Below are 23,404 nucleotides of genomic sequence, written 5' to 3' on the forward strand. Positions count from 1 at the left end.
TAGTGGAAATATAGATATTTATTGCACTCTCACGCGGGTACAAAATATGGCGTCAATAGAAAACCCACAGATATGACAAATAACTTCAACGCAACTACTAGAAAATACAGCGAAATATCAAATCTAGAAAATGTCATGACAAGGAAGGGGTTAAAAAGTGGCGTAACAAAATTCCCATCGGAAGTGATGAATATCCAGTTGATTCCGGAGAATGGCGACTTCTGCGTCCAAAAAGCATCATGTTTGCCAATAATGCGGGTGCTGGCGAACAGAAGCGGCAGAAGTGTGGCGTATGCCGCGCTGAAAAGAAGGCGATGCTTAACAACTATTTAAAAAAAAGGCGGAGCTTCATAACAGGACAAATAGGCGGAGCCGATCAGCATGTTCTCAGCGCGTTACTTACAAAAAGCAAACTAGCAAAATCCTTAAAATGAGCTAGGAGGACGGTTAGCAGGGTAGGGGGCAGTGCGGGCCGGAGACATTTAGGACGCCCCCTTTATTTGTGCAGAACGTTTCTAAATCTTTAGGTGCAGAAACGCTAGAAAGTTTTTTCCGTATAAATTGAGCACTAGGTGGCGGCGTAGAGCGCCAATAGAAATATTATGCCGTGCGTGCTCGGAAAAATTCTCCCCGCATGAATGATGGCACAGATCTCCATCCTAGTGAACCGAACGCAGATCTTGCAGCGGATTTGTTGAGGAATTAGCGCAGATTCTACCGCAAAATCTGTGATTTGGCTTAGGGTTTTAAAGAGACCCCAGACAAGTAGGAATATTACCCTCCATGTCTACACCACGTTTTTGTCGGTATTACACTCGTTTGTGCTGGTGAGGTTATATTCCTTTACATAGGGGGCAGTATTACACTAGTTACTGCTGGTATCATATAATTGTACATAGGGGCAGTATTACGCTAGTTACTGCTGGTGTAGTAATATTCTTGTCAATAAGGGGCAGTATTGCACTAGTTATTACTGGTGTAGTAATATTCTTATCCACAGGGGGCAGTATTACATTAGTTACTGCTGGTATAGTAATATTCTTGTATATAGGGGGCCGTATTACACTAGTTACTACTAATATCATATAATTGTACATAGGGGCGGTATTACATTAGTTACTGCTGGTGTACTTATATTTGAGTCCTTAGAGAGCGGTATTACGCTAGTTACTGCTGGTGTAGTAATACTCTTATTCATAGGGGGCAGTATTACACTAGTTACTGCTTGATGAAGTAATATTCTTGTACATAGGGGGCAGTATTACACTAGTTACTGCTGGTATAGTAATATTCTTGTACATAGGGGGCAGTATTGCACTAGTTACTGCTGGTATAGTAATATTCTTGTACATAGGGGCAGTATTACACTAGTTACTGCTGGTATAGTAATATTCTTGTACATAGGGGGCAGTATTACACTAGTTACTGCTGGTATAGTAATATTCTTGTACATAGGGGCAGTATTACACTAGTTACTGCTGGTATAGTAATATTCTTGTACATAGGGGGCAGTATTACACTAGTTACTGGTGGTATAGTAATATTCTTGTACATAGGGGGCAGTATTACACTAGTTACTGCTTGGTGAAGTAATATTCTTGTACATAGGGGGCAGTATTACACTAGTTACTGCTGGTATAGTAATATTCTTGTACATAGGGGGCAGTATTACACTAGTTACTGCTGGTATAGTAATATTCTTGTACATAGGGGGCAGTATTACACTAGTTACTGCTGGTATAGTAATATTCTTGTACATAGGGGGCAGTATTACACTAGTTACTGCTGGTATAGTAATATTCTTGTACATAGGGGGCAGTATTACACTAGTTACTGCTGGTATAGTAATATTCTTGTACATAGGGGGCAGTATTACACTAGTTACTGCTGGTATAGTAATATTCTTGTACATAGGGGGCAGTATTACACTAGTTACTGCTGGTATAGTAATATTCTTGTACATAGGGGGCAGTATTACACTAGTTACTGGTGGTGAAGTAATATTCTTGTACATAGGGGGCAGTATTACACTAGTTACTGGTGGTGAAGTAATATTCTTCTTCATAGGGGGCGGTATTACACTAGTTATTGCTTGTATAGTTATATTCTTGTCTATATGTGGCGGTATTACACTAGTTACTGCTTGGTGTAGCTATATTCTTGTACATAGAGGGTGATATTACACTAGTTACTGCTGGTTTTGTTGTATTCGTATCCCTAGGAGGCGGTATTATAATATCACTACCATCTGGAGTTTCACTGGGGCTGGTACCCGTGGGGCAGGGTGTACTGACCATAACGGGTGGTTCTCTGATGCATTAGATCTTGATGAATAAAATGGCGGTGATGACGGAGAAGCCGCAGAGGATGACGATGACTTTGACGATGCGCTGGTCGCCGGCGCTCAGCTCATGGGGCAGGATCTCCATGAACGTGATGTAGAGGAAGGTTCCGGTGGCGATGCCTTCCAGGACACTGCGGGTCAGCTGGTGGATGGGGTCTGCATTCTCTGTCAACACAATGCCAAGTCCGATGCCCAGAGGAGTCATGAAGGCGAAGAGCAGCAGGCAGAAGAGGATGGCCCGCGGGCGGAGGCGGCCCTGTGCCAGCTTCAGGGTTAAGCTGAAGGAGATGATGCACTTGTGTATGAGGAGCGCCAGGCAGGTCTCCAGCACCTTACTGCCCTCCTGCAGGAGCCCGACAGCGAGACCCTCCAAGACCGAATGTAAGGAGAGAGACAGGACCAGAACCACCGCCCGCACGGCAGAGTGGGCGTTCACATCCACATGGACGTGCGGCTGGTCCGTGTGCGGGATCCTGGAGTCCGAACCCAGGAGGGAGTGTGTCTCCTCCGACCACCCCGGCTGCTCCTTGTAACTCAGCACGATCTGCTCCAAGACGAGGACCAAGAAGAAGCCCATGGCCAAGATGAACTCCTGCAGCGGGAACTGAAGCTGGGGGCCAAACACAGAATGCAAGGGGTTAAACAGGCCAGCTCTGCCCACACACAAACAAGCAGTACCCGGGACCAAGTGCCATCTTTTGTGTCAGGTGGCTAAGTTTTATGTTGTGTCATGTGACCAGGAGTTGTGTGTGTTAGGTCTCATGTCATGTCTCTAGGTATAGTGTAACGTGCATTATGTCCAGTGTCACATGACTAAGTATTATGTCTCATGTTATATGACTAGGTATTACATCCCGGCTCCAGGAGTTATGTGAATATGTCCTGTGACTCATGACCAGGCATCACGTCTCTTGTCACATGACTAGGTACTATGTCCCATGTTATGCGACTAGTGTAGTCGGACGCTTCATGGCGATGTCACGCTGCAACTCTGGCTGGGGGGGCTGGGAGTGACATTTCTGTGCGGGCCCCTGCGAGACCCGCTCACAGAAATAGAGCATGCTCGTGTATTTTCACGCTGACAAGTCGCGGCCGTCTGCATAGGATTGCATTTTCTAATGCTATCCTATGCAGGCGGGCACGGGTGGAAATTCTGCGGAAAATCCCGCCTCAGAATTTCCGCCCGAGTGCAGGGGGCCTTACTCACATACCAGGATTAGGGGGACTTGAGGGTATTTAAGGTCCCCCTATGAAGTAAGTCCTAGCTTATATCCTATACCACACCACTTAGCACATAGCAGCACTCTAGCTTGGATGGATACAAGATGTGATACGGGCGGGCATGGAGGCTCTAGTACCCTGTTGCACCGCCTCTAGCTTGGATACAAGATGTGATACATGCGGGCATGGAGGCTCTAGTACCCTGTTGCACCGCCTCTAGCTTGGATACAAGATGTGAAACGGGCAGGATGTCTCTGGATGGCGGACAATGAAACAGTTGGGGCTGCTGGTGCTTGTCGGATGATCAGACGCTTCTCTCTACTAGTGGTCTGTAGGGGGCGTCTTGAGCCCGGTCACCTTGTGTGCCCGTATCCACTGGTCCCAACACCTCCTAACAGTCTGGTCAGACGCTCCTCTCTACTGGTGGTCTGTAGGAGGCATCATGAGCCTGGTCACCTTGTGTGCCCCCATCCACTGGACCCAACACCTCCGGTCAGAACGGCCGGTGGGGGACAATTCATCGATATGACCATCCAGCTTCTCACATCCCAATAATGCGCCCCTCTCAGACTCTGGTAACGGGGTGAAATCTCTTCTCTGCGCCGTAGAGGCGTCTAGTGGTCTTCAAGCTCTACACAAGCGGAAGAAGAGGTCACTACACACAAGGGGCCTCCGAGAGCCTTTTATAGGCCAAGGGGGAACCACTTTTAGGGTCTCCGGTGACAAGACCGTCCATCTAATCACCACAACTCCCATCATTACAGATCTGCCTGAGATGGAACTGCAGGATGGGGTCTACAGCAGAGCGACAACTTCTGGGGATTGCCGTTTCGTGTCACATGTGCTGGCATTGTGTCTCATGTGACGAGCTATTGGTTCTATGTCCTGTGACCAGGTAACATGTGTCACGTCATATATGTAGTTACGTGTATCACGACTTGTGTTACACGTCCAGGCATTATGTGTATTATGTCCAGTGTCATGTGACCAGGCGTCACGTGCCGTATCATATGATTAGGTATAATGTCCCATGTCTCTTATTGTGACTTGGTATGTGCCTAATCTAGTGACCAGGTGTCATGTGACTAGGTGTTGTCTCCTGCTGTGTGATTGGGTATTATATTCCGTGTCATGTGACCAGGCGTGGTTACTTACGGTTAGATTCAGCTTCATGATGGCATCGTTCATCCCCGAGAGGTAATCCGGCAGCAGATCGAGGAGGCAGGTGGCCAGAAAGACGCCGCCGGAGAAACAACTGATCAGACTCAGCGCTCTGCGCCGATCACCTGCAACAGGTAATTAACGCTGATGTTACAAGCTGGCTCCACCCAGCGCAGCCGCTGCACACTGACATCACATGGGGTGTCTGAGCCCCGCACCCTCCCCGGCAGGACTTACCCAGGACGTCCGAGGCTGCTTGACGTCTGAAAAGGAAGAGTGGGGTCAGGCCGCTGACTAGGGTCAGGAGGAGCAGAGTCACCAGAGAGCCCAGCTTCACCTCCAGGCCGCCGACCGACAGCGAAGCCGCCTCCAGGTTCGGGCTCCACACCACGCTGGCGGGGTTCACCTCCATGATGAGTCACCAGAGGGCACTACAAAGCAGAAGACATGTTATATCCTGCCCCTCCTGTATATTACCCTACACGGCGCAACTACCCAGCACAGCGGAGGAACAGCGGGCATTGTAGAACATCGATTACACTAGTGGGCGCCAACTAAAGAAGAGGGGGGTGAGGAGAGTAACAAGCACCACTTATGGGGGAGGATGGGCAGCACCTATAGCGCAGCCCCCTATAGAACAGCAGAAGCCTTAGCAGGTGGCAAATACATAGGGATGCGGCAGCGGGCGCCTGACTGCACGGTGGGGACCGCAGCCAGTGCTGTGGTGGAGTATATAAAGGGCCGTAGCGCCCCCTGTAACAGCCACTGCCTTGGAGGGCTTTCACTTGTTTGGGGTTCCCGTGGTCAAATGTCTCCTTCTCTGGACGGAACCAAACAGCGCTGTGCGGCATTTTGAGCGCTATCTGTGACGGGGCCTCCGGCGGACACTGAAGTGTGGTACCAGCCTTACGGAATTATGGGTCACTGACTGTATAGAAGGTCGTGTCAAATCTCTGACAGGAGGTGGTGAGAGGCACCAGGAAGGTCTGAGTGAGGTGGGAGGTACAATAAGGTGCGGCCGTGGGGTGAGAGGTACAATAAGGCGCGGCCGTGGGGTGGGAGGTACAATAAGGCGCGGACGTGGGGTGGGAGGTACAATAAGGTGCGGACGTGGGGTGAGAGGTACAATAAGGTGCGGACGTGGGGTGAGAGGTACAATAAGGTACGGCCGTGGGGTGAGAGGTAGAATAAGGTACGGCCGTGGGGTGAGAGGTACAATAAGGTACGGCCGTGGGGTGAGAGGTACAATAAGGCACGGCCGTGGGGTGAGAGGTACAATAAGGCACGGCCGTGGGGTAGGAGGTACAATATGGCGCGGCCGTGGGGTAGGAGGTACAATATGGCGCGGCCGTGGGGTAGGAGGTACAATATGGCGCGGCCGTGGGGTAGGAGGTACAATATGGCGCGGCCGTGGGGTAGGAGGTACAATATGGCGCGGCCGTGGGGTAGGAGGTACAATATGGCGCGGCCGTGGGGTAGGAGGTACAATATGGCGCGGCCGTGGGGTAGGAGGTACAATATGGCGCGGCCGTGGGGTAGGAGGTACAATATGGCGCGGCCGTGGGGTAGGAGGTACAATATGGCGCGACCGTGGGGTAGGAGGTACAATATGGCGCGGCCGTGGGGTGGGAGGTACAATAAGGTACGGCCGTGGGGTGGGAGGTACAATATGGCGCGGCCATGGGGTAGGAGGTACAATAAGGTGCGGCCGTGGGGTGGGAGGTACAATATGGCGCGGCCGTGAGGCATAATAAGGTACAGCAGTGAGGTACGGTAGGAGGTACAATAAGGTACAGCCGTGGGGTGGGAGGTACAATATGGCGCGGCTGTGGGGTGGGAGGTACAATAAGGTGCAGCAGTGAGGTATAATAAGGTACAGCAGTGAGGTAGGAGGTACAATAAGGCACGGCCGTTAGTTAGAGATACAATAAGGCATGGCCGTGGGGTACAATAAAGTACAGCATTGAGGTACGGTAGGAGGTATAATAAGGTACAGCAGTGAGGTAGGAAATACAAGAAGGTACGGCCATGAGGTATAATAAGGTACAGCAACGAGGTATAAGCCACATTTCTCACCCCTCTGGTCAGGCCCCTAATCTTTAGACCCTTCTTCCCAGAACGATGTACTGCGCATGCTCGTCCGCCATCTTGCTACACCCGGAAGTAGCGTCCCCCATCCGCATCACGGGCTTCAGAGGTGCCGAGCACCGGTACGGGGCGGACTAACGCTGGAGTGGGAGGAGATAAATACCGGAGCGGCGCCCCCGGCGGCCCTTTGCTTAGCTGAGCCGGCAGGTAAGTAGTGACCGGTCCGTTGCTATAGGTGACTGTCCTGCTGAGGGTCCCATATTTGTTGCCTTTGCAGGGTGATGGAGCGGTGGAGCAGCCTCAGCACCGGGCAGAAGGTGGCGGTGGCACTGGGCGTGTCAGCGGGAGCAGCGCTGCTATACGTGTGGTACGCCAGACCGCGGACAGGTGAGAGTGCGTTGCGCAGCGACCGCCACCCCGAGCGACCTGTAACACCTGTGTCCCCTCCCAGCCCCCCACCAGGACGAGCTGTGTGTGACCGTCCCCCGACATGCCGCAGAGCTCATCATAGGGCAGGACGGCGCCCTCACTGACCAGGTGAGTCATGGCGGTTGTATCCGCGCCGGACACAAAGCACGTAGATTTGTGTTTACGGCTACCGGTTCTCTCTCGTAGCTGCGGACAGGGAGCCACGCCCGCATCGTGGTGAGCGCCGCTCCGGATGGCGTAGGAGACCGCGAGCTGACCATCCGGGGCAGCCCTGCACAAGTGCGCCAAACCCGGCAGCTGCTGCACGGGATCCTGCAGGACGGCGCCGCGCTGAGGGTGGAGCTGCACTTCCCCGCCATATCTATGGGCCGCATTATAGGTAAAGCGAGGCATGATGGCCGCCATGTTACTGCCTCTGAACTGCACCAGGGAGTCCTCCTGTGTCAGTCTTCACAGCGGTCCTGGCATGCTGTTCCTGATGCAGGAGGCTCCGACGCATCGGCTTGGTGATTGGCGCGTCGGGCCGCCTGCAGTCTTCTCTGTTGGTTGCAGGACAGGGAGGCGAGCGGATACGGGAAATTACCCGAAGCTCAGGAGCCAGAATAGAGTGCGAGCGCCAGGCGGAGAGCAGCGGGGCGACACGACGCATCACCGTCAGCGGGAGCTGCCAGCAGGTGGAGGCGGCCAAGGTGCGTGGAGAGAGGGCTGAGGGGCGTAGTAATCCCAGCATCACATAACATCCCTCTACTGTTCCTCCGGGCAGACCCTCCTCCAGAAAGCGTCCGAAGAGGCGGCTGCTGTCCAGCGTCGCGCTGCAGAATCCTCCACCTTCCGCTCACGAAGGAAAGAGATCATTGCTGTGAAGAAGGAAGACGGACAGCGCCCCCAGGAGGGCGAGAAACAGCCGCAGACCATGGACTATGCAGGTGACAGACCCCCGGAGGACGACCTCCAGCTTCTAGAAAACATGGCCGACTGCGCCTATGTCTGCAAGTTTGAGGGTAACTGTAATGTCTTTCTTAAAGGGGTTTTCTCGTTGGGGGGTCCGGGGGGGGGGAGAGTTTACGCAGCTGGAGGATGCCCTGTGGGAGTAGGCTGGCTGTGCGTAGCGGGACCACCTCTCCAGGTGGGGAGGGGGGCTCATGAACTGTGCAGCGCTGCTAAGCTCACAGGAGGTGTTCAGGGGTCCCGGAGGTTGGAGCCGCAGTGATCAGACACTTATCCCCCATTCTGTGTAGAGGGGCTACGTTATTTTGGCAGCCTCTTTACCCCAGCATCACATGACTCCCTTCAGCACTTCTGATTGGTTGGGGGTGGTTATACAGGTACTTCTACCATTATTAGGGGAGGAGTTTGATGCCATGTGACCCCAGGGGCGATCACAAAGTAATATAATTCACACTTAGGCCGCTGCAGACGGCCGGGTGGGATCCAGCAGCGAGAATTTTCGCCGCGGGACCCGACCCGAGCGCCTGCAGAGAGCAGCGCGTACTCACCCGCGCCCCGCAGCTCCGGATCTTTCATGTGCCGTCTGTCGGGCAATTTCCGCCCGTCTGCAGGCGGCCTTAAAAATGTGTAAAGTTTTAGTGGTTTCTTTCGTCAGTCCCCAGTCCGGACTACAACTTCCAGGCAGATGAGTTCGTGGACGTCTACATGTCGGCCATAGAGAACCCCGAACACTTCTGGATCCAGATCCTGGGGTCCCGCTCCTCGCAGCTGGACAAACTGACCACTGAGATGAGTGACCACTACCAGAGGCAGAAGAGGGTGAGTGCCTGCCCCCGACTACTTGAGCTCCGCCCACTGGGTTTGCTGCCCCTCTCCCTTAGGCCGCCTGCAGACGAGCGGGTCGGATCCGGCGGCGAGAATTCTCGCCGCGGGACTCGACCCGAGAGCCTGCAGTGACGAGCGCATACTCACCCGCACCTGGCGGCCCCGGCTCTTTCATATGCCGGCTGCCGCGCAGACCGGAGCCAGCGGCCGGGTGAGTGCGAGCCCCGCACAGAAATAGGACATGCCGCGGTTTGTTTGCCGCGCGAGATTTCGCACGGCCAAACCGCGGCCGTCTGCATAGGAGTGCGTATTGTAATGCACTCCTATGCAGGCTTTCAGTGGCGGAAATACCGCCGCGGGATTTCCGCCCATCTGCAGGCGGCCTTATGATGCCTTCCCCAATCTATTTCCATAGTGGAATCAACGCAGCTAAAACCTCGTCAAAACCCGCGAATGTTCTGCAGCGGATTTGGCTGCACGCTGACCTAGCGCAGTCAGTGGTCAGAATACACATGTGAGGTTCTGGTGTGTTTTTGCGCAGAACTGCATGGAGAAGTGGCGTTATTTCTTGCAGAAATGCTTTGGAAATTCAACATGCGGATTTTGCCCAGTGACTAGGCTCAATCTACGTGCCAAGTCCATGGCAGAATCCGTGACGGAAGCGTAACACAGCTACGGGATACTGCTGCCTGCTGTGGGTCTAAAGGCGGAATATTCTGCATCACATTCCACAATGTGAAGATGCCCTTAGCAAGTCGCGGCCTTGGCTTTGTCGCCCTCCTTAGCCTGGGGTCACACGGGGTGGATTTCATTGTGGAAAATCCGCGTGTGGCCCGCTAATCCTGGGATTAACCAGCCATGTGGATGACCTTTGTCAAAAATCTTGTCCACAGGGGCAGCGCATCTGTCACGGCAAAGGTGGCGATGCAGTGCAGATTCCTGGGACACTTCTATGGGAGAGCCGGCCGCAACAGAAAAGCATGCAGCTAAGTTTCTCCAAAATCCGCGGCTAAGTACCGCGGGTTTTAACGCTGCGCTTTCCCGGCGGGTTTTTTGCTGCGGTGAAACCGTAAGATTTCTGCCAAGGATACGACCCATGTGACCCCAGCTTTAGGAAGTCGCAGCCTTGGCTTTGTCGACCTCCAGAAAGTCGCGGCCTTGGCTTTGTCGCCCCCTCCCCGCTTAGGATGTCGCAGCCCTGGCTTTGTTGCCCCTTCCTCCCCGCTTGGGATGTCGCGGCCTTGGCTTTGTCGTCCCCACCTTCCCGCTTGGGATGTCGCGGCCTTGGCTTTGTCGCCCCCTCCTTCCCGCTTAGGAAGTCGCGGCCTTGGCTTTGTCGTCCCCACCTTCCCGCTTGGGATGTCGCGGCCTTGGCTTTGTCGTCCCCACCTTCCCGCTTGGGATGTCGCGGCCTCGGCTTTGTCGCCCCCTCCTTCCAGCTTAGGAAGTCGCGGCCTTGGCTTTGTCGCCCCCTCCTTCCCGCTTAGGAAGTCGCGGCCTTGGCTTTGTCGCCCCCTCCTTCCCGCTTAGGAAGTCGCGGCCTTGGCTTTGTCGCCCCCTCCTTCCCGCTTAGGAAGTCGCGGCCTTGGCTTTGTCGCCCCCTCGTTCCCGCTTAGGAAGTCGCGGCCTTGGCTTTGTCGCCCCCTCGTTCCCGCTTAGGAAGTCGCGGCCTTGGCTTTGTCGTCCCCACCTTCCCGCTTAGGAAGTCGCGGCCTTGGCTTTGTCGCCCCCTCCTTCCCGCTTAGGAAGTCGCGGCCTTGGCTTTGTCGCCCCCCTCCTTCCCGCTTAGGAAGTCGCGGCCTTGGCTTTGTCGCCCCCCTCCTTCCCTCTTAGGAAGTCGCGGCCTTGGCTTTGTCGCCCCCCTCCTTCCCTCTTAGGAAGTCGCGGCCTTGGCTTTGTCGCCCCCCTCCTTCCCGCTTAGGAAGTCGCGGCCTTGGCTTTGTCGCCCCCCTCCTTCCCGCTTAGGAAGTCGCGGCCTTGGCTTTGTCGCCCCCCTCCTTCCCGCTTAGGAAGTCGCGACCTTGGCTTTGTCGCCCCCCTCCTTCCCGCTTAGGAAGTCGCGGCCTTGGCTTTGTCGCCCCCCTCCTTCCCGCTTAGGAAGTCGCGGCTTTGGCTTTGTCGCCCCCCTCCTTCCCGCTTAGGAAGTCGCGGCTTTGGCTTTGTCGCCCCCTCCTTCCCGCTTAGGAAGTCGCGGCCTTGGCTTTGTCGCCCCCTCCTCCCCGAATAGGAAGTCGTGGCCCTGTTTAGGAAGTTACGACCTTAGCTTTGTCGCCCCCTTTGGATGTCGCGGCCTTGGCTTTTTTTGCTTCCTCCTTTTAATGTTGCTTTCTTTTAATGTCGTGGCCTCGTCGCCCCACCCCTTAGGATGTCGCAGCCTCGTCGCCCCCTCCCCCCTTAGGGTGCCGCGGCCTTGTCGGCCCACTTAGGATGCCGCGGCCTCGTCGATGCCTCCTCCTTTTAATGTTGCTTTCTTTTCAGGGGTCTGTGCCAGAGGTGCAGGTGGGCGACATTGTTGCTGCTCCCTTCCACAGCGATAAGTTTTGGTACCGGGCCGAGGTGCTGGGCTTCCTAAAGAACGGAAATGTGGATCTCTACTATGTGGACTATGGTGACAACTGGGACACGTTGAGAGAGAACCTGTACCCGCTGCGGTGAGTGGCAGCGCAAAAATCCCCCCCTCACCCCATTGTGTCATCCCACGCCCGGATTCCTGTCCTCTGTAACATACACTTGTCCTCTTCCAGGAGTGATTTCCTGAGTCTCCCCTTCCAGGCGATTGAGTGCTGCCTCTCTGGTGTCGCCCCCAACGGTGAGTTGTCTAGCAGATAAGCGATCAAGTAGTCGTTCCTGTGAACCCTGATGTAGCCTTTTATCTTTACAGTCTAGTCAGATGGCCAATATGGCCACCATTACAGCTGCCAGCCAGCAGATCTCTGGTTTTTACATCGATTCGGGGTGGGCAGCACCGAACAAAACTTATATGGATTTGTCATTCAGGAAAATAGATGACAGCGCTGTCGTGGTGACGATGCTGCTCTTCCTGGAGCAGAGGGAACTGAGAAAAAGCTTCACCACTCCTGATGAGGAGAAGGGATGTGTTGCAGTACCATGTAGGAGTGTGGTGCAGCTTGCTCTGTGGCAATGCCAGGGCTGGCCATAGGTGTCGCCATCTTCTGCCATTACAACCATTGACAGGCTGCATGGTGGCTCCTCTTTCTGTACACCCGCCGATCATCGGGTTTGTTTACCTACTACCATCCCCATAGAAACCAGTGTGGGGGCTGTCTGCCAGCGTTCCAACTTCCACCAGTTCATGTCCGTTCTCATGCGCAGTGGCCATAACTATCGCAGTGAGAGCGCAGGAAATGGGGGACATCCAGACTGCCTCCAATGCGGATGGAATTGATGGTACGTTGTTTTCAGTCAGGGCAGGAACCAATGTTCTGCGAATGGTGCGACACGTCGTCTGAAGAAGACACCAATCATCGCGCAACTTTCACTTCTCATACTACTGAGGTAAAATGAATGCTGCGCTGTGATTGGTTACTCTGGCCAACAAGGACAGATTTTCTTTCAGACAAATCGTTATAGCAATAATCGTTGCGTCTAAATGTGCGCCCATCGTGCACTGCTAGCTGATCGTTAAATTCAGTCCAACCTAAAAATCGGGGCTCAGCCTTATCAGTAGTTCTCCACGGGGAGTGCTGAGAGCATTGTTTTCTGCTGGAGAACAAAGGATCTCAATGCAGATAAGAGCCCGGGCTATTGACTGCATTCAGTGAAGTCTTCATTTGCATACTTAATAGCTCTTAAGTAGCTGAGTAGCTACTTAAAAGTTTATGCAAAATGATCGCTTGAAGCGGTCACTCAAACTGTCCTTTGAGCGATCATCGGCTGGTGTAAATGGGCCTTAACCGTGTGGTGCTGCGATACTTTTCCGTGGCGACCCTGCAGAGTGGTCATCTGTATTTGCAAGTGGGTAAGAGTTGTGTACAGCGCAAAAGTAACCAAAGCCCCCATTCGCCACATGGACAATGATGTCGTTGTCGGTCCTGGACAGCTTGAACATATCGGTCACCACAAACGCAAGCGGCCTCTGTACGGTTGAGATGCCGACCAGCTGTAGGTGTGTGCAGGGGAGAGATGTGGGGGCCATTCACAGCACCGTATATGCAAGCCACATACTGTCTGTACGTCCCACAGACAGCACAAGGCCCGTTACAGCCTCTGCGGATATGCATGATTTTTCACACAGACCGTGAAAGAAATGTCCACCTCTATTGCCTGCTTTCACAAAGGATGGTATGCAGTGTGACATTATGATTTAAGGCTGTACAGCTCCGATGTTGGAAGACGTCCGTCGGGGTTCTCTTACTGTATATTGCCAGCCTCTCTGCTGTCGGAGCCTATCCAACGTGTCACCTCATGCAGTACTGGCTTTAGCCAGCAGATAGCGCTGTTGTATAACGCAGAAAAAGAGTAAGCCCCCTAGGAGAACCCGGATACAAATTGGATTGGAAAGGGTTAAGAAAAGATAAAGAAAAGGCTGAGGAAGGTGAGGAGATCAGAAAGGGGGGGAGAAAGAAAAGTTATAGGAAATGATGGGAAATAAGTGTAGAATTTAGAAAAGATCAAAACAGCGTATTTGACATCCCGGCGGGAGCAGATTGTTCCAGGGATTCCACATACTATCGTAATTCTTTATAGCATTAGTTCTAAAGGCGAAACGTTTTTCAGAAATGCGATGTTCTGAAATCGTCCTAATAAGGTCATTTACTTCAGGTATTATCAGTTCTCCACTTTCTAGATATCGCTACTTTTGCGCGCATCAATATATGGCTAATCAATCTTCTATTTTTTGGGCCGGCCTTCCTCTAGATTCAGAAGCATCAAGGCCACTGCTGGGCTCTTTGGGATCGGCTGGTCTGACAATTCATTTAACCCCTTAGTGACCAAGCCTGTTTACGCCTTAATGACCAGGCCAAATTTTGCAAATCTGACACGTGTCACTTTAGCATGGAAAAAGACCAGAAAGGTTTTGCATATCCAAGCGATTCTGACATTGTTTTATCGCCACATGTTGTACTTCATTTAGGTGGAAAAAAAAGACCGATAGAATTTGTGTTTATTTATTAAAAGCGCCAAAATTGGGAAAATTTTGAAAAAATCGTCATTTTTTCACATTTCCAACTGCAATATCTCAAATATGTGCAAACATAATATAGAAATTTTTGCTAAGATTTATATTTCCATCCGTTTACTTTATTTTGGGCGCACATTGGAAAAACTTTCGTTTTTTTTTAACCATTTAGGAGACGTACAAATGTAACATTACTTTTCAGCATTTTGAGGAACACTTTGTTTTCCTACACCAATCCAAGATTGGAAAGGCTCATAGGAGTCAAAATGATAGATACCCCCACAAGTGACCCCATTTTAAAAACTACACCCTTTAACGTATTCACTGAGGGGTGTCATGAGTATTTTAACCCCACAGTTTTTTTTCAGGAGTCAATGCAATTTAGAAGAGAAAAACAAAAATTTCATATTTTTGCAAATATGTCATTTTAAAGACAGGACTTTTTTCTATAGTACACATGAAAATTAGGATTTGCACCCCAGAATGGATACCCCTGTTTGTCCCGTGCTCAGAAACATACCCATTGTGGCCCTAATCTTACGTTTGGATGCACAATGGGGCCCAAAATGAAAGGAGCAATCGGTGGCTTTCGGAACAGAAATTTTGCTTGAAGGAGATTTAGGCCCCATTGCCCACTTGTAGAGCCATTGAGTGACCAAAACTATGGAGAACCCCCACAAGTGACCCCATTTTGAAAAGTAGACCCCTTAACGAATTTATCTAGGGGTATAATGACTTTTTTGACTTCACAGTTTTTGAATGAATCTAAGCCAAGCCGAAGGAAAAAAATTACAATTTTCATTTTTTTGGTAATTCTGTCATTTTAAAAGCAGTTTTTTTGTACAGCACATATATGAATGAAGACTTGCACCCCAAAATGGATATCCCTGTTTCTCCCGTGCTCAGAAACATACCCATTGTGGCCCTAATCATATGTCTGGATGCACAATGGGGCCCAAAATGAAAGGAGCAACCGGTGGCTTTCGGAACAGAAATTTTGCTTGAAGGAAATTTAGTCCCCATTGCCCACTTGTAGAGCCCTTGAGTGACCAAAACGATGGAGAACGCCCACAAGTGACCCCATTTTGAAAAGTAGACCCCTTAACGAATTTATCTAGGGGTAGGATGACTTTTTTGACTTCACAGTTTTTGAATGAATCTAAGCCAAGCCGAAGGAAAAAAAATACGATTTTCATTTTTTGGTAATTCTGTCATTTCAAAAGCAGTTTTTTTTGTACCACACATATATGAATGAAGACTTGCACCCCAAAATGGATACCCCTGTTTGTCCTGTGCACAGAAACATACCCATTGTGGCCCTAGTATTACGTCTATATGCACAATGGGGCCCAAAATGAAAGGAGCAACCGGTGGCTTTCGGAACAGAAATTTTGCTTGAAGGAGATTTAGGCCCTATTGCCCACTTGTAGAGCCATTGAGTGACCAAAACGATGGAGAACCCCCACAAGTGACCCCATTTTGAAAAGTAGACCCCCTAACGAATTTATCTAGGGGTATAATGACTTTTTTGACTTCACAGTTTTTGAATGAATCTAAGCCAAGCAGAAGGACAAAATTACGATTTTCATTTTTTTGGCAATTGTGTCAATTTAAAAACTGTTTTTTTTGGAAAGTGTACATAGGAATGAAGACTTTCGCCCCAAAATGGATACCCCCATTTGTCCCGTGTTCAGAAACATACCCATTGTGGCCCTAATCTACTTAAAGGACACATGGCTAGGCCTATAATGGAAGGAGCACCCGTTGGATTTCAGGGTACAACGGAATAAATTCCAGTCCCCATTGCCCACATGTAGAGCCATTGAGCGTCCAAAACGATAGAGACCCCCCACAAATGACCCATTTTAAAAACTAGACCCCTTAACAAATTCATCTAGGGTATACTGTGTATTTTGACCCCAAAGTATTTGAATGAATCTAAGCAAAGCAAAAGGAAAAAATTACGATTTTCATTTGTTTGGCAATTTTGTCAATTTAAAAACAGTTTTTTTTGTACAGTGTACATAGGAATGAAGACTTTCACCCCAAAATGGATACCCCTGTTTGTCCCCTGTTCAGAAACATACCCATTGTGGCCCTAATCTACTTACAGGACACATGGCTAGGCCCATAATGGAGGGAATGCCCGCTGGATTTCAGGGCAGAACTGAATAAATTCAAGGCCCCATTGCCCACTTATACGGAAAAAAAATTGACTTGCTAAAAATAATTCCCCCCCCCCCCCCACCATCCCCATTTTTTGGCATTCCCTAAATATTAGATAAAGGTAATAATATAAATGCGTTTTATGTCCGAAGACAGGGATAATTACGGAGGCTGGTTGGGCTGGGCACATGGGGCAAGAAAACCGGGTATCCCCCCCCCTCCTCATGTATTTTGGGGGGTATTTCGTAACCTCAGCAGCGGGGATGGGGTGTAGAAAGTGGCGCTGTGAGGCTTTGTAATCTTGCTGCGGTGCAGCGGTCTCACAGAGAAGGCGCTCAACAAGCTGCTCCTGGAACTGCAGGAAGGCGAGCGTTCCCGGGGCTTCTTGTAAATTACGGATTACAGGTAGCGGTCTGAATAACGCCGGGCTCACGTAGCCGTAGGCGGAATCTGCTTGCGGAGGCCTGCAGCTGATCCCAGCTGTGAGCCCGGCTGTGACCCTGCGTACGGTTGCGTAATGTACTGCGCTTAACAGCCTACTCACACAGGCAGTTTTTTGTTTGCATTTCCCGTGCCGTCGCTTAGAGATGACCCGGGTACCCGCAGCCCGTACACAATGTGTTTGTATATGGGGTGCGAGTATATCCGCGGTCATAGAGCACCAAGGGCTCTAGGTCGCAGATATTCGTGGTAAAATATAGCATGCTGTGTTCTGTTTCTGCGAGTGGATTACGTAATTCCGACCCGCTAATTGGGGGGAATTGTGTAATCCAATGCATGCGATTGATCCGTGGATTACTGCTGATCAAGCGCATGCAGAACCTGTAATTCCTCTCCGGTCACGCGTGACCGGCCTAATGTTAGTTCGCTACTTTATCACGTGACCGGGGACCGCTCAGCGAGGCCGCCGGTCACTGCTCCAAGCACTCAGCAACCATTGGTCACTGGGAGCAAGGAGATTTAAAATTTCCTGGGCTCCCCGCCTCCTGCGAATGTGTCCGGCATTTTGCCGGCGGGCGCATGCGCAGCAGCCGGAAAGGTCCATGGAGGATAATCGCATCTGGATTTAAATGCGGAAGCCTCCGAGAAGATGTTTCATCTCCCCTCACCGATCGCATCGGTGAGGGGAAATGAAACTGTCACTTTTTAAAGAACTTTTACGTGATCGCCATTATGCATTGGATAACGGCGATCACGTGACCAGTAACCGCATACCGCGGCTCCCCGTGACATCTCCAGGCTCTTGGCTACCTTTTGTAGCCAGCAGCAGGGAGATTTTATAGTTCTTGGGCAATCTTTCACTTTTGCGCATGCGTCCGCCATCATGCTGACGGGCGCATGCGCCGAAGCTGGGGTAACATCCGCGGATCAACATCCCACCAGGGAACAAATCCGGGACCTTGGGTACGTAATTTCATCCCCCCTTACGGATACGATCCATAAGGGGAGATGAAACTTTAACTTTTTAAACTTTTTTTTACTTTTAACTTTTTTTTTTTTTTTTACTTTTTAACTTTATATGATCACCATTATCTGATGGATAACGGTGATCATATAACTGGAAACCGCATACAGCGGTCCCCAGTCATATCTCCCTGCACTCGGCTATCTGTGACAGCCGGGTGCAGGGAGATTTTGAATTTGCCGGGCTCGCCGGCTTCTGCGCATGCGCGCCGCATCGGCACATCGCAGAAGCCAGCGGGGGGTCCAGACACCGGCCGGAGGACATCGGCGGACCTGAGGTGAGTATTTTCACCTCCCCTCATGGATCCGATCCATGAGGGGAGGTGAAACTTTACTTTTTTTACACTTTTTTAAACTTTTTTGCGATCGCCGCTATCCATTGGATAACGGCGATCGCGGTACCGGGGACCGCTCACCGCAGTCCCCGCTGACATCTCCTGCCTCCCGGCTACCTACAGGAGCCGGGAGCCAGGAGATTTTAAGTCTCCCGCGCCGCCGGGCCTTCTGCGCATGCGGCTGACGTAATGCCGCCAGGCGCGCATGCGCAGAAGGACGGCTACGGCGCCCGGAGCATCGGGACAGCTGGGACTCGTGCGACGGACATCGGTGAGTAATTTCAGCTGCTCCGATGGATCCGATCCATCAGAGCAGCTGAATCTTTAACTTTTATTGCACTTTTATTTACTTTTTTGCGATCGGCGCTATCCATTGCATAGCGCCGATCGCAATGCCGGGGGGGGCTCCGAACAGCCCGGGATGACAGCTCCATGCTGTCAGCTACCTGCGGACACCAACAGCATGGAGCTGTCACGTCCATAGCCCGAGGGGCATTATTCTCTGCAGGAAGCATGTTTTTACGTCCTCAGAGAATAAGGCCCACTTCGGGAGGACGTAAAAACACTATGGGCTGGTCGTTAAGGGGTTAATATAATATATACTGCTTTCCAAAATCTCAGAATTAATGGGGAACACCAGAAAATATGTAGAAGTGAGCCTACATGGCCATAGTTTCTCCAACAGGAAGCCTCCAGAGCCAGATGTCTAGTCTTGAGTTGTACGGGAGTAAAGTACCATCTTAAAGGGGTTGTCTCACGGAAGCAAGTGGGGTTATACACTTCTGTATGGCCATATTAATGCACTTTGTAATGTACATTGTGCATTAAATATGAGCCATACAGAAGTTATTCACTTACCCCCTCCGTTGCTGGCGTCCTCGTCTCCATGGCTCCGTCTAATTTCAGCGTGTAATCGCCCGATTAGACGCGCTTGCGCAGAAGGGTCTTCTCCCTTCTGGTCGGTCCGGGCACGACTGGCGTTCTGGCTCCGCCCCCTTCTACACGTCATCGCGTAGCTCCGCCCCGTCACGTGTGCCGATTCCAGCCAATCAGGAGGCTGGAATCGGCAATGGACTGCACAGAGCCCATGGTGCACCATGGGAGAAGACCCGCGGTGCTCCATGGGAGAAAACCGCGGTGCATCATTGGGAAAGGACCGGCGGCCATCTTTAAAAGAGGAAAAGAAGATGCTGCGCGAACTGGGAGGGAGGTAAGCGATTTTTTTTTTTTAAATTACAAACGGTATTGATTTTAACAGGGCAGAATGCGGGGGTAAGTTGAAAAAAAAAAATTTGCATTTCGCCGCGGGACAACCCCTTTAAGTTTTTTTATTTTGATTGGCCGTAGTTAAGCTTGCAGCAATTACCATTGGGAAACTGCTTGTGTGGACAGGGTTTTTCTGAAGAAACGAGCGCACCTGAAAGTATTTAGAAAGCTCTGATTTTGGTAATCTACATCTCTCAACTAGGCTCTCAAAGGACCTCAGGGCATCCCTTTCAAAGAGGTCCGCAATAACTTTTATTCCTGATTCGACCCAGGAGTTCAATCGTAAGCCATGAATAAATAATTCCAGGGCTTCCGTAGGAATTTGTTTTAGTTGACAGGATATTGTGGCGTCTGCGGATTTTAGAAGTTCTCCCCAAGCTTCCAAAGTGGCTTTCATAGGGAGAGAGATGGGATGTTTGTCTAACTTTTCTACCAGTGATGGGTGTTTGATGGTAAATAGCTTTGCATAAATCAACGTAGATAAGGACCTCACGTTCCCCAGTTCTAATTCTATGGTAAGCCAACTTATCCCCGGGAAGCGAGAGAGCCACTAAGAGGACTGGTTTAAAAGTAGAGTGTTTCAATATGCCTTCAGGTTAGGCAAGTCCGCTCCTCCCTGGGATCTATGGAGAGCTAGAATAGAAAGGGGTTTCCCATCCAGACATAGTTTGTTAGTTGTTTCTGAAACTTTGAGAGCATTAAGTGAGGGACTGGTGTCAGTAAAGAACGGAAATAATATACTGTCCCCCTGAAAATAAGACCTAGTAGAGGTTTTGCTGAAGTGCTAAATATAAGGCATCCCCGAAAATAAGACCTGTCTCTGTCCCTGCTGTGTGAGTTTGCTGTGATGAGCTTCCCCTGGTGGCCGGAAGCTGCACTGCTGTACAAGTGGTCCACGAACTGCTGTGGGTGATGGTTACAGTCCCCAGACAGTCTGTGGGTGCCACGTACTTTACAGCCCTTATTTTTTTGTGGCCCTGTGTGTGTCATGCAACCAGTGTGTCACTTTGATTCTTTAGGGGGTGATCGTTAGTCTCCAGACAGTGTGTACATGGAAATAATGGTAGTAACAAGAAATTCTTGATTGGATTCACAGTTTGTCTGGTTCTGCTGGTTTGTGATGACAACTACTGTACAGTATATAAGAAATGTTATTTTTTTTTCTGTTCAACAATAAATGTGAATTCTTCTTTATGGAAAAAGAAGAAATCCGCTGAAAATAAGACCTAGCGCATCTTTGGGAGCAAAAATTAATAGAAGACACTGTCTTATTTTCGGGAAAACAGGGTAGTAACGTGGGAAGAATTAACATTTTCTATAATACTATACGGCCCCTCCAAAGAATTAGGCCTCATGTCCACGGGGAAAAGAAGATTTTAAATCCGCAGCGTATCACCCGCACGTGGATCCGCACCCCATAGGGATGCATTGACCACCCGCGGGTAGATAAATACCCACGGATGGTCAATAAAAGGGAATTACAAAAATCCTGGAGTATGGAAAAAAAAATGGGCATGCTCCATTTAGGTGCGGGTTTCCCGTGGGGCCAGCTCCCGCGGGCTTCTATTGAAGCCTATGGAAGCCGTCCGGATCCGCAGGAGACCCGTGCCTGAATTAAACTCGCCTGCTCCGGGCGATGCAGTTCTTCCTTCCTTCGCGGCAGGGTCTTCTTTCTTTGGCCCAGCGCATGTGCGCGGCACGCTGCCGGCATGCCGAGCACATCCGCCGGGCCGAAGAAAAGATCTGGCCGCAAAGAAGAGAAGACACGCACGGTCCGCTGCGGGTAAGTTTATTCTGATTTAATGCCTCATGTCCGCGGGGCAGGAGGGACCCGCTACGGATTCTCCATGGAGAATCCGTAGCTGGCCTGATTTTCCCTGTGGACATGAGGCCTTAGAGTTCCATCTACTAAGACTTTAGCTGAGGGAGAGGTATAAAGTTTTTATCCCATTAAGTATGCTTCCATCAAATCCAAACTTTTCTAGAACAGAAGAGGCATATCCCCAGTGAAGCCTGTCAAATGCCTTTTCGGCACCCAAGGCCAGAAAAATATCGGTAGTGCTTGAGGACTCTGGTTTTGATAGCAGATTGAAGATTCTCCTTGTTCCATCCGGCGCCTGTCTTCCTTTAGTAAAACCTACTTGGTCTGAGCGTACGATATCCCGTAATATTTTAAGTAATCTCTGAGCAATGATTTTTTAATAGCGTTTCGTGTCACAGTTTAAGAGGGAAATGGGTCGGAAATCAGCTGAAGAGGAAGAATCTTTACCCGGTTTAGGAATAGTGATTATCGTGGCTTCAAGCATTTCTGGCGGAAATTTGCTTTGTGTTAGACATTGATTAAATGCTAGAGACACATGTGGGGTTGAGATTTTTTATAGTATCCATTTGAGAATCCATCTGGGCCTGGGGATTTCTGAGTTTTTAGCAGTATCTAATATTTCTTTGTGATATGGGCTTGTTCAAAAATCTGTTTAACCCTTAACAATCCAATTTTGGATTCAGTTTCCTAGAGGGTTTTCTCTTTCTGCCATTATATAATGGCGCCATCTGCTGGCTAGAGCCTGTACTGTGGTGTGGGACATGCTGGAGAGGCCTCCGACAACAGAGCGGACAGTAATATACAGTAAGAATACCCTGCCGGACGTCTTCCGAAATTGGAGCTGTCCAGACTTCAAGCAGAATGTCTTTAGACGTCAGACAATGGGTTGGAAAGGGTTAAAGATTCCGAGAGAGATGGGAGGTTCACTTTAGACAAAAACGCCTGGATTTCTGTTTGCGACGGTTGGGGGGGGGGGGGGGGTTGGATCGTCGTCTTTCAGGTTGTACAATTTCTCATAAAATGTACGAAAGGTTTCAGCGATGTATTTTGGGTGAAAGGCTTTTCCCCCAAGGAGTATCTGGGCAAGAGATATAGGGAATCTTAAATCTAGTCAAAAAGAAAATTATCAGAGCTGCCATCAAACGAGAAGGTTTGTTATACGATGCTCGAGAGATTTTCATAGCTTTATCGAAATTTTCTAGTAATAAATTACGCAATTTCTGTCTTGGTGTGAAAAGCTGAGCACGATCGGTCTCAGAGGTGGAGAAAAAGTTCTATGTCAAGGGGAATAGAAGGTATACTCTCTAGCTGAAGCGTTTAAGCCAGGGTCGCAGGGAAGGAGGAGTCCTGGGAAGATCTCCCGAAGAGTCCATAGTCCTGTCTGGAATGGGGTTAAAATCCCCACAAACTATCAATCTGCCTTATTCTCGCTTCCGCAACTTCTTAATGGCCTTATTTAGAAATCTTACTTGCACAGAGTTGGGCGCGTAGACATTAAAAGGGGTTGTCCCGCGGCAGCAAGTGGGTCTATACACTTCTGTATGGCCATATTAATGCACTTTGTAATGTACATTGTGCATTAATTATGAGCCATACAGAAGTTATTCACTTACCTGCTCCGTTGCTAGCGTCCTCGTCTCCATGGTGCCGTCTAATTTCAGCGTCTAATCACCCGATTAGACGCGCTTGCGCAGTCCGGTCTTCTCCCTTCCGAATGGGGCCGCTCGTGCCGGAGAGCTGCTCCTTGTAGCTCCGCCCTGTCACGTGTGCCGATTCCAGCCAATCAGGAGGCTGGAATCGGCAATGGAGCGCACAGAGCCCACGGTGCACCATGGGAGAAGACCCGCGGTGCATCGTGGGTGAAGATCCCGGCGGCCATCTTACTAAGGTAAGTAAGAAGTCGCGGGAGCGCGGGGATTCGGGTAAGTACTGGACGTTTGTTTTTTTTTACCCCTGCATCGGGTTTGTCTCGCACCGAACGGGGGGGGCTATTGAAAAAAAAAAACCTGTTTCGGTGCGGGACAACCCCTTTAAGGTAAAAGGGATAGAATTTATTGTACCTGAAAGAAGTATGTATCTTCCTTTAGGATCTTGTTCTACGATAAAGATATCCGTAGCAATAGTATCTTTAAATGCGACCAAAACGCCTGCTTTCTTTTCAGACGCGAGGCTAAATAGGTTAGGAAACTTGGTAG

General features: G+C 50.4%; 2 protein-coding genes across 3 annotated transcripts in view; one reads left to right on the forward strand and one right to left on the reverse strand.

Annotated features, from left to right (window-relative positions):
- Window positions 1-6,893, reverse strand: SLC39A1 (solute carrier family 39 member 1). The gene is made up of 4 exons (XM_066608860.1): window positions 6,803-6,893; window positions 4,964-5,157; window positions 4,721-4,851; window positions 1-2,954 (listed from the first exon to the last, which is right to left on the reverse strand). The coding sequence occupies exons 2-4, from the start codon at window positions 5,136-5,138 to the stop codon at window positions 2,319-2,321; spliced, it is 942 nt and encodes a 313-aa protein (XP_066464957.1). The 5' UTR covers window positions 5,139-5,157; window positions 6,803-6,893; the 3' UTR covers window positions 1-2,318.
- Window positions 6,866-23,404, forward strand: part of TDRKH (tudor and KH domain containing) — a 22,727-nt gene continuing 6,188 nt past the window's right edge. The window contains exons 1-9 of one of the 2 annotated variants that reach the window (XM_066608857.1): window positions 6,866-7,021; window positions 7,092-7,201; window positions 7,266-7,351; window positions 7,430-7,622; window positions 7,796-7,932; window positions 8,007-8,244; window positions 8,847-9,010; window positions 11,495-11,667; window positions 11,761-11,825. In XM_066608857.1, the coding sequence (XP_066464954.1) occupies window positions 7,096-7,201; window positions 7,266-7,351; window positions 7,430-7,622; window positions 7,796-7,932; window positions 8,007-8,244; window positions 8,847-9,010; window positions 11,495-11,667; window positions 11,761-11,825 (1,162 nt within the window). In that variant the 5' untranslated portion in view covers window positions 6,866-7,021; window positions 7,092-7,095. The remainder of the gene's footprint in view (window positions 7,022-7,091; window positions 7,202-7,265; window positions 7,352-7,429; window positions 7,623-7,795; window positions 7,933-8,006; window positions 8,245-8,846; window positions 9,011-11,494; window positions 11,668-11,760; window positions 11,826-23,404) is intronic. The other variant, XM_066608858.1, reaches the window with a different exon arrangement.

The sequence above is a fragment of the Eleutherodactylus coqui genome, chromosome 6 (assembly GCF_035609145.1).
Source record: "Eleutherodactylus coqui strain aEleCoq1 chromosome 6, aEleCoq1.hap1, whole genome shotgun sequence".
Classification (NCBI taxonomy): Eukaryota; Metazoa; Chordata; class Amphibia; order Anura; family Eleutherodactylidae; genus Eleutherodactylus; species Eleutherodactylus coqui.